A 14,494-nucleotide genomic window follows, 5' to 3' on the forward strand; every position below is an offset into this window, starting at 1 on the left:
TTTTTTCATCAAGGTGGTAAGACAACTGTTTTTCCTTATTCCCTTGGTAGTTTTCTGACAGGAACCCACAGAGGCCCCACCAGTTTTTAATCAAGTGTGCCAAGGCTTGCCTGAGTGAAAGCTTGTGACCCCCTCTTGGGGAATCCCCACACAGGAACACTACATTGTGTTTGAACCCGCCCTATGTCATATATACTCTGTCCACAGTTCCAGGAGGAATAGAACACAACATCATACAAAGAGATGGTTGCTACTAGGCATTGCTGAAATAGAAATACTACAAAATGTGCAGACGATATGACAAAAAGTTCACAGAAGTCAGACTTACAAATGACACACTCATGGATACTTATGCACTAACTCTGCAGATAGGACAGATACTGCCAATCTTATAAACACATAAATAGAATAGCAAGGAATAAACCTTACCAAAGACATAAAAGACCTCTAAAATGAACACCAAAGAAAGAAATCGAGAAGGCACTAGAGGAAAGACCCTTGTTCTTGAACTGGCAGAATGAATGTAGAGCAACTGACTATGTAACAAATGCAGTCTACAGATTCATTGTGTCACCACCAAAACTCTAGCCACCTTCTTCTCACAAATAGCAAAATCAGTCTTGAGATTAAATGGAGCTCAGATGACCCCACATCCAAGGCGATGCTGAACAAAAGTCAACTGGAGGAGCTGCAGCCAAATTTCTAGTTACTTAACAGAGCCCGGTTAAGGAAAAGACATATTTATATGTATGTGTGTATATATACACACATACATATAAAGTAACATATAAAGATGTTAAAACATACATTTGAGAAGAGACAGCCTTGTCAACAAATAGCACTGGCAAAACTGGATCACTATATGCAGAAAAAGAAATTATTTATGTCTCAGTGTAGGCTTACATTTCTCCCCAAGCCTACTTTACACAGGTTCTTAAGCACCTTTACCTCCCTTCTAACCTTCAGGCTATGGATAGTAACCAGTAGCCTTGGAAGTAGTTTGTGATATTTGTGGGAACCTTGACCAATGACTCGACATGATGTAATGACACTCATTACATTCCTGGCACTCAAGGAAACCTAATATCTTTCTTGATAACATAAGCTGTCTCACTGGGGCACTGTCTTCTCTACTATGTGGTGACTCTATTGAAATTCCTGTCATACACGTATAAGTTTTAGGGTGCTACTGTGGTAGTGAGGTTGGATATGTTTTTTCAAATGGCTTCAATGCTCTTTGTCTCTCCATTCCTGTTATGGAAGATGCTGAAGGAAGAACTTAAGATAAACTGTAGGAACAAGGGAAAGAACTGGAAAGGTGTAGCTACAGCAGCTGCTAACCCATAGTCTGTAATCTCTAGGGCTGCAAAACATCTTGGGAACTAGCAGATTGAGGAGTAGAGAACGATTCCAAGAGGCAGCTTTTGCAGATACTAATGTTTAATTCAGGGCCCAAACATCTGTGTCTCAGCAATGTTCCTCAGGAGAGCCTCTTCCCAAATTCTATACCACTGAGTGAGTCCTGTAGGTTACATGGCTTTTCAGATCCAGAGTTTACCCTGCATCGTCAGAAGAGCCACTTCATATCACAACGACCCTGTCTTTTACAGCAACTATAGCAAAGACCCCAGTCAAGGCTCCTGAGCCATTCCAGCACCACAGGAATTACCACCTGTACTGGCTCCTTTTATGACAACTAGAAACTAGTTAGAGTCAGCAGAGCGGCAGGAGAGTCAGTTGAGGCAATGCCTCCATGAGATCCAGCTGTAAGGTATTGCCTTAACTAGTGACCAATAGGTAGAGGGCCCAGCCGACTGTGAGTGGAGCCATCTCTGGGCTGGAAGTCCTGGGTTCTGTAAGAAAGCAGGCTGAGCAAGGCATGGGGAGCAAGCCAGTGAGCAGCACCCTCCATGGACTCTGCCTCAGCTCCTGACTGCAGGCTCCTGACCTGCTTGAGTTTTTATCCTGATATCCATTGGTGAAGAACAGAAATATAGAAGTGCAAGCTGAATAAACCCTTTCCTCCCCGACTGGCTTTGTGATCAGAGCCTTTCATCAGGAAAATAGAAACTCTAACTTAATCGGATCATCAAATACAGTTTTTCATGGTTGCTCATTATGTGTGTGTTTTTTGTTTGCTTGTTTTTGTTTTGTTTTGAGGTAGTGTCCTTTGTAGCTGAGGGTAGCCTCAAATACACTACCTAGCTGATGGTGTCCCTGAACTCCTGATATTCCCCCTCTGATCAGACAGTCATTGGTTATTACATTTGGGGGAGGATAGTGTATGTTCTCACTGTGAAGATGAAGAAACTGACAGCAATGGTGTTAGGAAGGTAAGATTTTCTAGGACAAATTCTCCTTTTCCAGGTCAAAAATATTAAGGTCTCACTTTATTATTACTGATAAGATGAAGAAACATGCAAATCTTAATGACATTATATTGGGACTTGAACTCTTTCATTTATAACTTAGTTCGCTGCTATTTTGTAAACTTTCAAAATTAATCATTGCTGATTTACAATATAACAGAGACCAAACAGGAAAAAAAAATCTTTTTTGATATTTTGCACAAAAAAGTTCTTTTTATATTTATAATTTTTATTTAAAAATTAGACAATTCCATATATTTATATAATGCATTTTAGCCACACTCCCCCACCCCAGCCAGCCCACATTTCCTATCTCACTTACAGTTGCTTCAACTACTTCTTTTTACAGGTTTCTTTCTTATGGTCATATCTTTGGGTTTTGTCTTGTGACTCCCAGAGTTTAAACAGAGCTGTCTGTGTGATCCTGGGCTTCAGACATTCCAGTGGAGCCTGGCAGGCTCAGAAGTGAGGATACATGTGAAATCAGTGACAGCCTCACTCCCATGATCCCCCAGTAGCAGGTAGTTCTGAGAATGGGGGTGGGGCCATTGTGTTTCTCTGTGATCCTTCCCTTGCTGATGAGGGGCCCAGTGTTCTGCAGGTAGCTGTGGTGTTGGGAGACAGCCCATGGTTGCCCTGGCTGTGTCATGCCCACCATATCGCATTTTCAGCCCTTCTCATCTTCTGGCTCCTGCACACTTTCTACAATGTCCTAAGCTTTGGAGGGGGTGCTGTAGGTGTCCTGTTTGGGGCTAAGCCCTCAAGTATCACTTAGTCATGGTACTGTGAGCAGCCATGGGTCTCTGCATTCACCACTGTTCACAGTGATGGAATCTTCTCTGGGTGATGCTGGCTGTAGCAGTTGTCCATGAGTATAATTACAAACATTCAGAAGACAGTTTGGAACCACATCTATTTAAAGAACTGTAGAAACTTTCTCACCCAGGACCTGAGAACTTCCAGTTTCTTGTGGTGTAATCTCACATAAGTACATGTGAAGAGGATACTCATTATAGAAGCTAAGGCCACGTGATTCTTCCAGAAGCCCCACGATGAGAGCTCAATGCCCTGCATTGTCAAGAACTCTTCACCAGAACATCTGAAATTCAACACATACAAAGTCAAAGGTTATTTACTATATTCACTGATACTTCCCTTTAAAAAACATGGTTTCAACATATCATTAAAATTTTCTTCTTTATATTTAATAGACATCATTAGATGCTTACAATTTTGTTATATTTTATGCTAATCAATGTAAACAACTTGAATCAGGTACCTTAGTTAATTTAAAAAACAATCTAAATGGGAGTAGTTAGCACATGCACTTAAAAGTGTAACGGCAGCAGGCTTAAAGAATTTGGCCACATTTACAGAGTCACGCCATCATCCAACTTGTAGACTTACAAGGTCACAAATACATGTCTAAATCTACAAGGCTGCTCTCTGCAGGGACAAAAGCACCGATCACGTTCTTGCTCCTCCTGAAGCAGAAATCCTCAGCTGCTATAGACACATAAACATCTTCTAAAGAGCCCAAAGTTTTGTGCAATTCTGCTGAGCCATGAGACAGTCATGTGAAAGAACACAGCACGGAATTCTCTACCAGGGAGATCAAGGGTTTCTGACAGGAGTCTGTCAGTTCCTGTCAGCTCCTGCACTAAGGCTGCAGTGACAACCGCAGATGCTTAGCTATAGGACATCCCCAGCAGCTTTGCTGACAGTGGAGCCTGGGTGACAGTGGAGCCTTAGCAGACTGGGAGCACAGCAGGATGCCATGGTCCTGACACAGGGTACAAAAGCAGCTGCTGAAAATTCTGCAAACAGCTACAATCACTGCTGTGCAGTTCCACCCCTGTGTCCCTCCACTCCCTTGTATCTCTTGGATTTGGCAGCTCACAAATCTGCTGAAAGAGCAGATTTCTTCTTTTCTCTTCCTTTTGTGAAGACAAACCTGTGAGGACGACATCATCTATGTCCTCCTATCCAGAAACTGATCAGTAATTTGTATTAGACAGGTGCCAGACCACACTAGGAGGGAGCAGAAATAAGATCCCCACAATACAGGTTATCTCAACAGTAATTCAAAGCACAAATTTGCATTTCTATTGTTCATTATTATTTTGAATATCCATGAGATGTAATATGAGCTTATTCCTCTCTCGTTTAGATATCAAAATCAAATTATGAGAACGATCCTAGAAAGTGAAGATATTGAAACTTTACAACGATACGCTCCAATTTTATTTCAAAATCTGTGTTTCTATTTTTGTATTTCATTTTTTATTTTTATTATTAGTTACATTTTATTAACTGTCTGTTTCTATTTTAAAGGCATTGGACAAAAATGAGATTTCCATCCCAAAATACTGAAATATATGATTCTTCAATTGCAAGACATATCCTCTGATAGAACATTTCATACACACACAGACAGACAGACACACACAAAGACACACACCCCTTTGATTTCTTGAAGTCTTCCAGTGTGTGAAGCAGAGAGAAGGCCTGAATGCTGGCAGGCAGAGCTCACCACAGTTCACTCTTGCTGCTCTGACATTCTTGGGCTTGGCCCACAGAACTGTAATCTATACACATACAAACTCTGTGCCCTTGCAAGACTATGAGAGCAGCCAAGGTCCAACTCAAATGTCTGAAACAAGGAACTCAAATCCACAACCAAAACACCAAGACCACTTGTCAAGAGGCCCCAAAGAGCACTTCCTGCATATTATCTACACCGTGGAGAAGAAGGGTCCAAACACATTCACATGACTCACTCTGGGAAAGAGGCATAAAACAGGGTTAACCCTGAAAGGACAGGCTGCCCTCTGAGTGTACTAGCATCCTGTGTCCCCACTGAGGCACTGAACCCAAGCTTACATTACTTGGTCCTGACATCTGCTGAGTTCTTCTCCATTGTGTTCTAGACAGAAGGTTTGTCCCAAGAATTCATTGTGCAACAAAGCCTGTAACACAAACAGGAACACAGAAAGACAAATAATTTTATATTTCCAAAAGTTTCCTTAAGAATAAATACAGCTGACTTCAAGTTCAATCTTTACTGGTATTTGCAATTGTTCTTAAACACAAAACCTAACAGGTTTACATTCTGCCCAGCAAAGCAATTAGGAGGCTTAGGATTGAAATGATGGTGCTTCCAATCAACTAAGAGAAGGGTTTTCTAACTACATTACCCCAGACCTCCTCCTCCCATACCCTCTAATTCCATAACTGGGTAAACACTATAATTGAAACAACACAATTCATTGAGTGAATGCTACTGATTTATAGTAACAATATTGTTTGCTTTTCATCAAAACAATGGTGACTTCGGGAGTTAGAAAGTATTTGAAGACACATTTTCCTGCAGAGATATGCTTGTAAAGTCAATAAGGATATTGTATCACATGATTTGTTTCTTTTAACTTCCTGATATGAACTATATATCATAGTCTCTGATCCTTTTATCCTTTCCTTTTTTTGGCAGAAACACAGTGATAGGTGCAGAGGAATTTTAATTTAGAACAAGGCTGCTCTGGCAAGAGAGCGCATCCAAAGACCTTCTAGGTCTGTGTGATCCAGCAGGAATACAAACACACCTTTAATCCAGGAGAAAGAGGCAAGCAGATTTGGGTTCAAGGACAGCCTGGTAAAGAGCAAGTTTCAGGTGAGAAAAAAAAACAAAAAAAAAAAACAAAAAACAACTTAGTACCAGGTGTGGTGGTACACATATTTAATCCCAAACAATGAAGGAAAAGTTAGTTTGTAGGAGGAAGCAGCCATGTTTGATTATGTTGTGTAATTGCGTAACAGAGAAAGTAACCAAACAGAGAAAGATTTGAGAGAACAGGATATGCCCAACTCTCACAAGAACAGAAAGTGATGCTACTTAAGGGAGCAACACAGAGAATGAGAGAGTGAAGGCAGTTTTAAAGGGTCAGTAAAGAGAGACATTGCAGAGAGAGAACTCAGGTGAATACCAAATGAGCCAGAGAAGGAAAAGGAGTCAGGAGATTAGAGCAGATTGCTTGAGTTAGTATGAGGCCAAGCAGAGCAACTCAAGGGCAGAGAGAGAAGCAAGTTTGGGTAAGTCAGCTGGGCGAGGAGTTGGATCCAGAACAGCTGAGTTGAACCAGCCAGCCCAGAGCTCAGTAAGAGCAAGAATGGGTGAGCTTATTAGGCAGTAACTCTCAGAGGCTGAAAATGTTCTAGGCCTAGGTTAGAGTGTACAGATGCCAGAAGCTTCCAGGACTTGGCCTAGGTTCGCAGACAGAGGCAGTAAGTCTCAAGATAACAACTGAAACAAGCAAATGAAAGTTCCTTTTCCATGTGTATTTTTCCTCCTGTCGTCCACCTTTTCTCTTTACTCTGAGATTTCTGTCAGCTTTCATTTCCTCAAATAACCCAGATGACTTATTGACCTACAGCTAACTAACACTTATATAAATATCCTCCTCTCTTGCTCCTGGAAGGATCTTCCTGGGTCGTAGCTGCTTAGAGCCTACAGCTGGGGAAAGGGCACAGTTGAGATTTGTTACCTTTACTGCAGTTGGAGGACGCTGTACAGTGCCAGAGAGGACAGTTTACCTGGAATCCATAGTGAGGGATGTTAAAGTACTGAATCCACAAGAGTGCAGGCAGTAAGCTTCCAAAACATAGGGACAGACCTGAGAAAAACTACAGAGAGCAGAGCCGTGAGTCAGAAATAGCCAGGTGACAGAGACATCTACAAAAGAGCCTCTGTCTTCAAGACCCCTACATCCTTCTGACCATTTCTGTTCAGATCAGACTTTTTCTTTAAACATTCTTTCAGCTCACTCCAGACAGAAGCCTTCACTCTTGGTCAAGCCAGAACTCTCCATGTGTTTAAAATAGGACCTGATTCCCAACTCTGCAGAAGCCAAACCCTATGGAAGCTTACATTACATTGAAAGTGGCAGGTAACCTACGCACATGCTCTATACTTAAAATACATCCGCACCACATACGTGAAATCCTCCTTATCATATCTAATTGTGTAGCTCTATAGTTTATAGTGCATAGTTCAGGGGATGGAGATGATCAGAGCAGATCATTATTTGTTTCATATATTTTCAATACATGATTAGATAAATCTTTGACAATATGACAGGCGAAGCATAGTGATGATTGTAATAAAACTGCTGCCATCTACATCAAGGAACACATATTGGAAGAATGTTGTCCTGCCTCTTTTCTGTCAACTTGACACAAGCTAAATTCACTGGAAAGCAGCAACCCTCCATTAAGAAAATGCCTCTATGAGATCAGCTGAAGTCAAGCCTGGGGGGCTTTTCTTTATTAGTGACTGATCGAGAGGACCCAGCTCAGAGTTGGTGGTGCCATCGCTGGCTGGTGGTACTGGGTTCTATAAGAAAGCAGGCTGAGCAGCCATGGAGAGCAAGCCAATAAGCAGCACCTCCATGGCCTCTGCATCTGCTCCTGCCTCCAGGTTCCTGTCCTGCTTGAGTTCCTGTCCCAACATCCTTTGGTGGTTAATAGTGATGAAGAAGTGTCAGCTGAACACTTTCCTCCTTAGATTGTTTGGCCATACTGTTTCATTGCTGCAGTAGAAATCCTAACTATAATAAACACTGAACCTCATAAACCCACTTCTTCTCCCAAAGATAAATAGGACTTTTTATTTACAAGAATTTTCAGTCTCTATTCATGACTTTGGGAGTAATTTGGAATTCAATTAAAATACAACTTAAGACAACTTGAAGCTGAGCACTCATAAACTGCACAATGAGGAAGAGCAGAAAATGTGCCCAAAGCCCCACTTAAGACCCCTCAAACCTCAGCATCCCAACAGAGGGGGCAGAAAGGACAGGTGGGGACAAACAAGAGACAGCTGTGACGGTCGCATAAAACTTGCCCTATCTGGTCGTCAGTATCCTAGACCATCAAAACAATGGCTGTGGGGACCTGCATTCTGACTTGATTGCAGCAAATGCTCCCACACCATATACAGCATCTGGCTTCAGACCCAATTCCTATGAACATTCAGGTTCCCCAGCTACCAGCCAACACCAACGGCAGCAGATGGCTAAAGGCCAGAGTCAGAACACACTCAACAAGGGCCAGGGCACTACAGTGCCAGCAGGGACCAGCTGTCCTAGCAGAGCAAGTCCTAGATATCCTGACATGGGCAAAGCACAGAAGGATGACCTTAAATCCAACCACAGCAGAAATGATATGAACATCAGCACACAATGCTCTACTTACAGATAAGCTTGGTGGGAAATATGGAATCTGGTTGGGCTTGTCTGGTGACTGATATGCATTAAGTGTGTAATTTGTGGACATGGAGGACTAAGACTGGGCAACCAGTTTTACAGAGATAGCAGAAGCATGCCCACACATAGTCCGACTTAGTTGTGCGGACTTAGTTGTGTGGACTATTCCTAATGCTTTTCAGGACCTGGGCGAACCTGAGATAGACTCCTCCTGTAGAAGACATACATTGCTCAGGACCTTCGCTTTCCCATGTGTGGCTAGTGAATAAACCAAGCCTTCTCTTCTGTCGTTAAAATGGCAGGCAAGTCTCCTACACCGGCAAGAAAGCAAGGCAGCCATCTGTTCCTTCTGTGAGGGAATCAGCCAATCACAGCAGGTTCCTAAAATTCCTGTTCATTATGGTTTTTTAATAGGAACCCAAGAAATGTTTTCTGAAAGTGCATGTTAACTACATCATAGAAATATGTGAGAGGAGTAGCCAGGAAGGAGGGGCAAAGGTGACTCCATTTCCATTACAGACCATAATAAGCTCCAGCATAAGGCCTCATTGTCCAAGCCCTGATTTATCAGTTGGGTTATGGTATGTAATGTGAGAAGGAACACGAGGAAATCTTTTCTCTCAGAAGATCCCACTCACCATCATGAACACAAAGTAGATGGTCACCAACCGTGTTCGCACAGGTGAGGCTTTCTCCCCTGTGTGTACAGACAGTGACAGGGAGCTGGCAGAATAAGTCAGCAGCATGACGGTGAGCATTATAGCGAAGAAGCCCTTCACACTTGATATTAATCCTCAGAGAGAAAAGAAGTGCATCAGTCTGGCAGCCAGGTCAACGGATTTGTACAGGTTTCAGACAAACACTTTCATCATCAGAGGGACTCCCGAGAGCTTCACAGTTATATCTCCAGCATCATTATTTCCTTCCATGTGACTGCATAAGACCTGTTCTCCTTCATACATGATTGATGACATTCTGACTAGGAGAACTGCAGGCACTCAACTGGCCAAAATCCTACCGCCTTCTCCCAAGTGTGAATCACAATTTCAAAAGCTCGTGTCCACATTCCACTGTGATTACTCTAATTTCACTAGTCATAAAAGTGGGATGAGGACTGAGCCATTTTGGTCATTTTAGCACAAGCTAGGGTCACAAGGAAAGAGGGAGCCTCCTCAGGAGAATACTCCTCCCAGACTGTGAGGTCTCACATGGGTGTGGGAGCGCCCAGGCTGGGCAGGAGGCCCTGGATTACAGGAGGAAGCAGGACAAGTGAGCCATGGCAACTAGCTGGCAGGCAGCACCCTCCAAGGCCTGTGCCCTTTTCTGCCTCCAGGCTCCTGCCCTGAATTCCCTTCCCGACATGCTGTGAGCTCACAACAGTGAGCTAAACAACCACAGGGTGGCTTTAGCCTTAGAGGACAGAGGCGCCTCCACCTCAGTTTCCCCAGGAAATCACCACAAAACTGCTGAGCAGGAGGGCAGCAGGCCTCCTGGGCAGATGTGTAGCCTGTGTGGAGCGGAAACTCAGAGTCACACATCGTCCTGTGTTTCTGTAACTGTCACAAGCAAACAGGGTACAGACTGGGGAGCTGAGTTCCCAGTTGCTTAAAAGTGTCATTAATGTTGTTATTGTGTGCATAATGCATGAGTGTGTATGGGGGTGTGTGTGTCATGGCGAGTATTTTTCATATACTGCACCTGTCATGATGCACAAGAGGGGTTGAAGGGCAGCTTTCTGGAGTGATTGTCTCTTCCACTGTGGATTCTGCAGCTCATACTCAGGGTATAGGCTTGCAGGACCAGCACATTTACCCATTAGCCGTGCCATGACCTAAAAGACTGATCCTGGGAGATAAATCTCTTCTCAAACCAAGTCTAAGCTTTATGAGCACTTGTTTTTCATTGGTGTGCCTGTGTGCGTGTGTGTGTACACGTGGGTGTGAAAAGTATGGAAATTCTACAGTCTAGGGTGAAGCCAAATTGTAGTGCACCAATGAATCTGTGTCCTTAGTTTGAGCCAAGGTTTATATTATATAATTTCAATGAATCATTATTCAGTGTCCTCTCTCTTTATAAGATGGTAGCACAAGACAATGCATACATTAGGAGTTTACACACATACACATATTTGTGAGATATTATCCACTTTGTGTACTTTATTTTCATGTAGACACACTTATGCATGAACCCGGAGGAAGCACACAGCTGAGACGTGGCTCAGCGTTTAAGAGGAGCCCAGGGTTCAGGTCCCAGCAGCACATGGTAGCTCCTTCTCCTGTAACTCCCCTTCCACACTCAACATCCTGTTCTGGCCTCCATTCAGTTAGTGCACGTGTGTGCACACAGACACATATGCAGGCAAACACGAAAATAATAATAATAAAAAAAAAGCTTCACAATACACGTGGATAGCTATTTAGTAAATGATTTTGCTCTCTTGGCACTGCCTGAAGTGTGAGTTATTCCTACACTCATTATAACACACAGAGGAACTTAGTGAAACCACGGTTTCATTAACAACTTTTGGTGTTCCTTTTGAACAAGTCTTGGAGCCTCTCCTCAGGCTGAACACCTGTTTGGCCAGCACAGGGTGGAGACATGCTTTTCTACTTGAAGGCTTGCCACAGTTGTACAGACCACAACACACTCCTAACAGACACAAGACCTGCTCTCTGATTTGTTCCTTACCTGCTATGCCGAATGTTATGGGAGTAATGAGAACAGTTCGCAGTAACCGCCTGGGTCCCAGCTCCGCCAGCAGCTTCCCAAGGAAGTACGGCAGCACTCTGTAGTACCCACTGGTGTGCTCGTGTCTGCGGAAACAACAGGACCCGTCACACATCCTAGGTTAGTGCAAAAGGCACAGGTGAGATGCTGGCTACACTGACCTCTGCTACCTCAGGAGCTGACAGGACAGTGTCCCCTGTGCTCCCAGCTGACACACACACACCCCGTCTTAGAGACCAGCACCCCCAGGCCACCACCCTCAGGACATCTCACTATGACTCCCCATCAGAGAACTCTCCCATCTTCCACTCTGGCACAGAGCAGCCCCTGTAGGGAAACAGGCCACTGTCCCCACTCTCCTCAGACTCTGCTTCCTGAGGAGCAGCACTCAGCACCCCACCTCAGACTGTGCTCACAGAGACTCCTATCCGGCCCCTTCTTAGGGAGAAGGTGACACTGCCACTCTGAGGTCACTGTGCAGCACTATGCCACCACATCCTTCTCTTCTGCATCTCTCACTGGAGAGACTTCTTCCTCCATTAATCTCACTCTACACACGACCCCTTACCAGCTACCACACCTGGTCCTGCCCCTCCCAGCATCTTTCTCTAAGCCAAACTCTAAGCTCTTCCTACTCAGTGTCTTCATTCTCTCTCTCTCTCTCTCTCTCTCTCTCTCTCTCTCTCTCTCTCTCTGTCTTTCTTAGAAAGGACTGCTACTGCAGGCTGGCTTCAAACTCCACATGTCGGCAAGAATGTCCATCCTCCTGTCCTTGTCCTCATGACCTGGGAGCCAGGGAACACCAGCCATGCTGAGGCTTATGTGGAACTGTGAATCTACCCCAGCACTTCAAGAACTCTGCCAACTGAGCTGTACCCTCAGCTCCTCTCCAAGGACTCCTTTTCTTGGAGTTCTTTGTGTCTTTGAAGCAGTGAATCCTAAGCACAGGCCAGCAGGAGAGGGTGTCCCATGTTTGAACACCCAGGCATCCAACAGCCCTCTGCTGCATAGCTGCCTCTGGCTCTGCACAGTTGCTCTCTGGCTCTTCACAACTGCCCCTGACTCTGCCCACCTGGCCCCTGGCTCTGCACAGCTGCCCCTGGCTCTGTCCAGCCCTTCATCCTAGAGGGTTACTCTACTGCCTCTGGGCAGTTTTGCCTCCCCAACTCTCATTTGCTGCTAAATCCAGGACACATAAGCTCCATCAAGCCCCTGACATACTTTGGGGGGTTCAGGAGTGAACTGTGATTTTCCACCCCCTACTGCTGCTTTTTCTGCAGCACTGAGGTCTGAGGACATCAACCCTGATCTAAAATTTTCAAGGAGCTGCAGACACCTCTGCTCTTGATTTCCCATCCATTTTTCCAGGTATCATTAGTAATCCCTTTCCACCCTGCAAAACACATGGTGAACACCAAATTTCATAACTTGTCTAGTTTTGAAATGAACAAGGACAAAAGAAAAAATATGATAATTCCTGATGTCACACTCTAGGCCCATCTCCAAGTTTGATCACCTTGATGAGGAACAGCTGAGTCCTGCGGGAGGACGGGCTACTCACAGAAAGCGATCCCTGTCAGTCACAAAGAGCCTCCCTGCAGATATGCTGGTGATGCACTGGAAGCCTGTGAGCAGGTAAAGGAGGCCGGCCCTGCAGGAGACAATGGAGGCAAAAGCAAACTGTAAGTTCAAAGTTAGCACAGTTTCTTCCCACCCGAGCTTGTTTGGCAGAATAAATGACATCACACAGAATTTTGTTTAAAAGAAAAATAAAATAAAAGTAGGGCTAGAGAGACAACTCCCCAGGAAAGAGTGCTGGTGGCTCTAGCAAAGGCCCCAGGTTTGGTTGCCGACACCCAGGCTGTGGGTCACAACCATGTGTCTTTGCTGGAGTTCCAGGGATCCTGTGCTGGCGAGTTTTATGTTTCCTCGACAGAAGCCAGAATTAGCCGAGAACAGAAAACCTCAACGGGTAAATGATTCCAAAAAAAAAAAAAAATGCAGCTTTGGGCACACCTGCAGGATATTTTCTTAATTAGTGATTGGTGGGGGAGGGCCCCGCCCATGGTGGGTGGAACCATCCCTGGGCTGTGGTCCTGGGTTCTGTACTGAAGCAGGCTGAGCAAGCCACTAAGCAGAGTCCTCCATGGCCTCTGTATCAGCTCATGCCTGCAGGCCCCTGCCCTGTTTGGGAGCTTGTTTTGACTTCCTTCACTGATGGGCTACACCATGGAAACATAAGCCAAATCAACCCTTTCTCCTCAAGCTGGCTTTGGTCGTGATTTTTAACAGAGTAACAGTAACCTCAACCAAGACAGATTTCCACGCCCTCATCTGATCGACTTGGGCACCAGGGCACACACGTAGTGCACAGACATACATGCAGGCAAAACTCACGCACATAAAAAATTACATAAGTAGTTTTAAAAAGAAAGAAAATTAAAATGTAGGGCTATTCTGGTTTAAAAAAACAATGGTGGGGGGAAGGAAGGGAGGAGGTTGTCAGAAGGTGTGAGTCCTATGGGGCATTCGCCCTCTCTGTCTCTACAGTGCTTTCTACTGCTATAGTGGGTCCTCTAAACCCCAGCAACATGACAACGAGCCCTAATGTCACCACCCTTGAGTGTGTCCTTTCTGAGTTAACTAGTTTCAGATGAAATCATGAAAGTGGATTCCCATAGTGTCAAGCGTCATCTGTGTCCTCACAGGGGAGAGATAGCAACAGAGTCTCTGCCATGACAGGGCTCTGAGGGAAGGAGCCAGACAGGAAGAGCCCAGTAGAGAATCCTCACTCAGAGAGAAGGGGAGAGCCTGGGAGAGAATCCTCACCTCAGAGAAAAGGTACAGAGCCCTGGAGAGAAGGGAAGAGCCCTGGAGAGAATCCTCACCTTGGACTCTCCTGCTGCACAGTGTAGACACATTTATTTTTAAATCCACTAAGCTGTGGTATGCAGTCATGGCAGCCCAACCTGTCACTTCAATTAACTAACAAAATCAGTCACTATCATTCCTAATACAGAGAAGAGGAGAGCAAAATACAGCTCCAAGGTGTTTTCACATTCAGTTAGCCTCTTCGCTTTACAGATGAGCAAGAATAAATAATCATGAAACAGTGGTGGGAAACCAGCTCAGCAGCTT

General features: G+C 44.5%; 1 protein-coding gene across 1 annotated transcript in view; it reads right to left on the reverse strand.

Annotated features, from left to right (window-relative positions):
• Nucleotides 1-3,015: 3,015 nt before the first annotated feature.
• Nucleotides 3,016-14,494, reverse strand: part of LOC129676883 (ATP-binding cassette sub-family G member 3-like) — a 49,194-nt gene continuing 37,715 nt past the window's right edge. Inside the window, exons 11-16 of the mRNA XM_055607399.1 lie at nucleotides 12,918-13,007; nucleotides 11,318-11,442; nucleotides 9,268-9,422; nucleotides 6,960-7,049; nucleotides 5,253-5,338; nucleotides 3,016-3,468 (exon numbers count right to left, since the gene is read on the reverse strand). Of these exons, the coding sequence (XP_055463374.1) occupies nucleotides 3,282-3,468; nucleotides 5,253-5,338; nucleotides 6,960-7,049; nucleotides 9,268-9,422; nucleotides 11,318-11,442; nucleotides 12,918-13,007 (733 nt within the window). The 3' untranslated portion in view covers nucleotides 3,016-3,281. The remainder of the gene's footprint in view (nucleotides 3,469-5,252; nucleotides 5,339-6,959; nucleotides 7,050-9,267; nucleotides 9,423-11,317; nucleotides 11,443-12,917; nucleotides 13,008-14,494) is intronic.

This window comes from Psammomys obesus, unplaced genomic scaffold, assembly GCF_907164565.1.
Source record: "Psammomys obesus unplaced genomic scaffold, mPsaObe1.curated_primary_1811, whole genome shotgun sequence".
Lineage (NCBI taxonomy): Eukaryota > Metazoa > Chordata > Mammalia > Rodentia > Muridae > Psammomys > Psammomys obesus.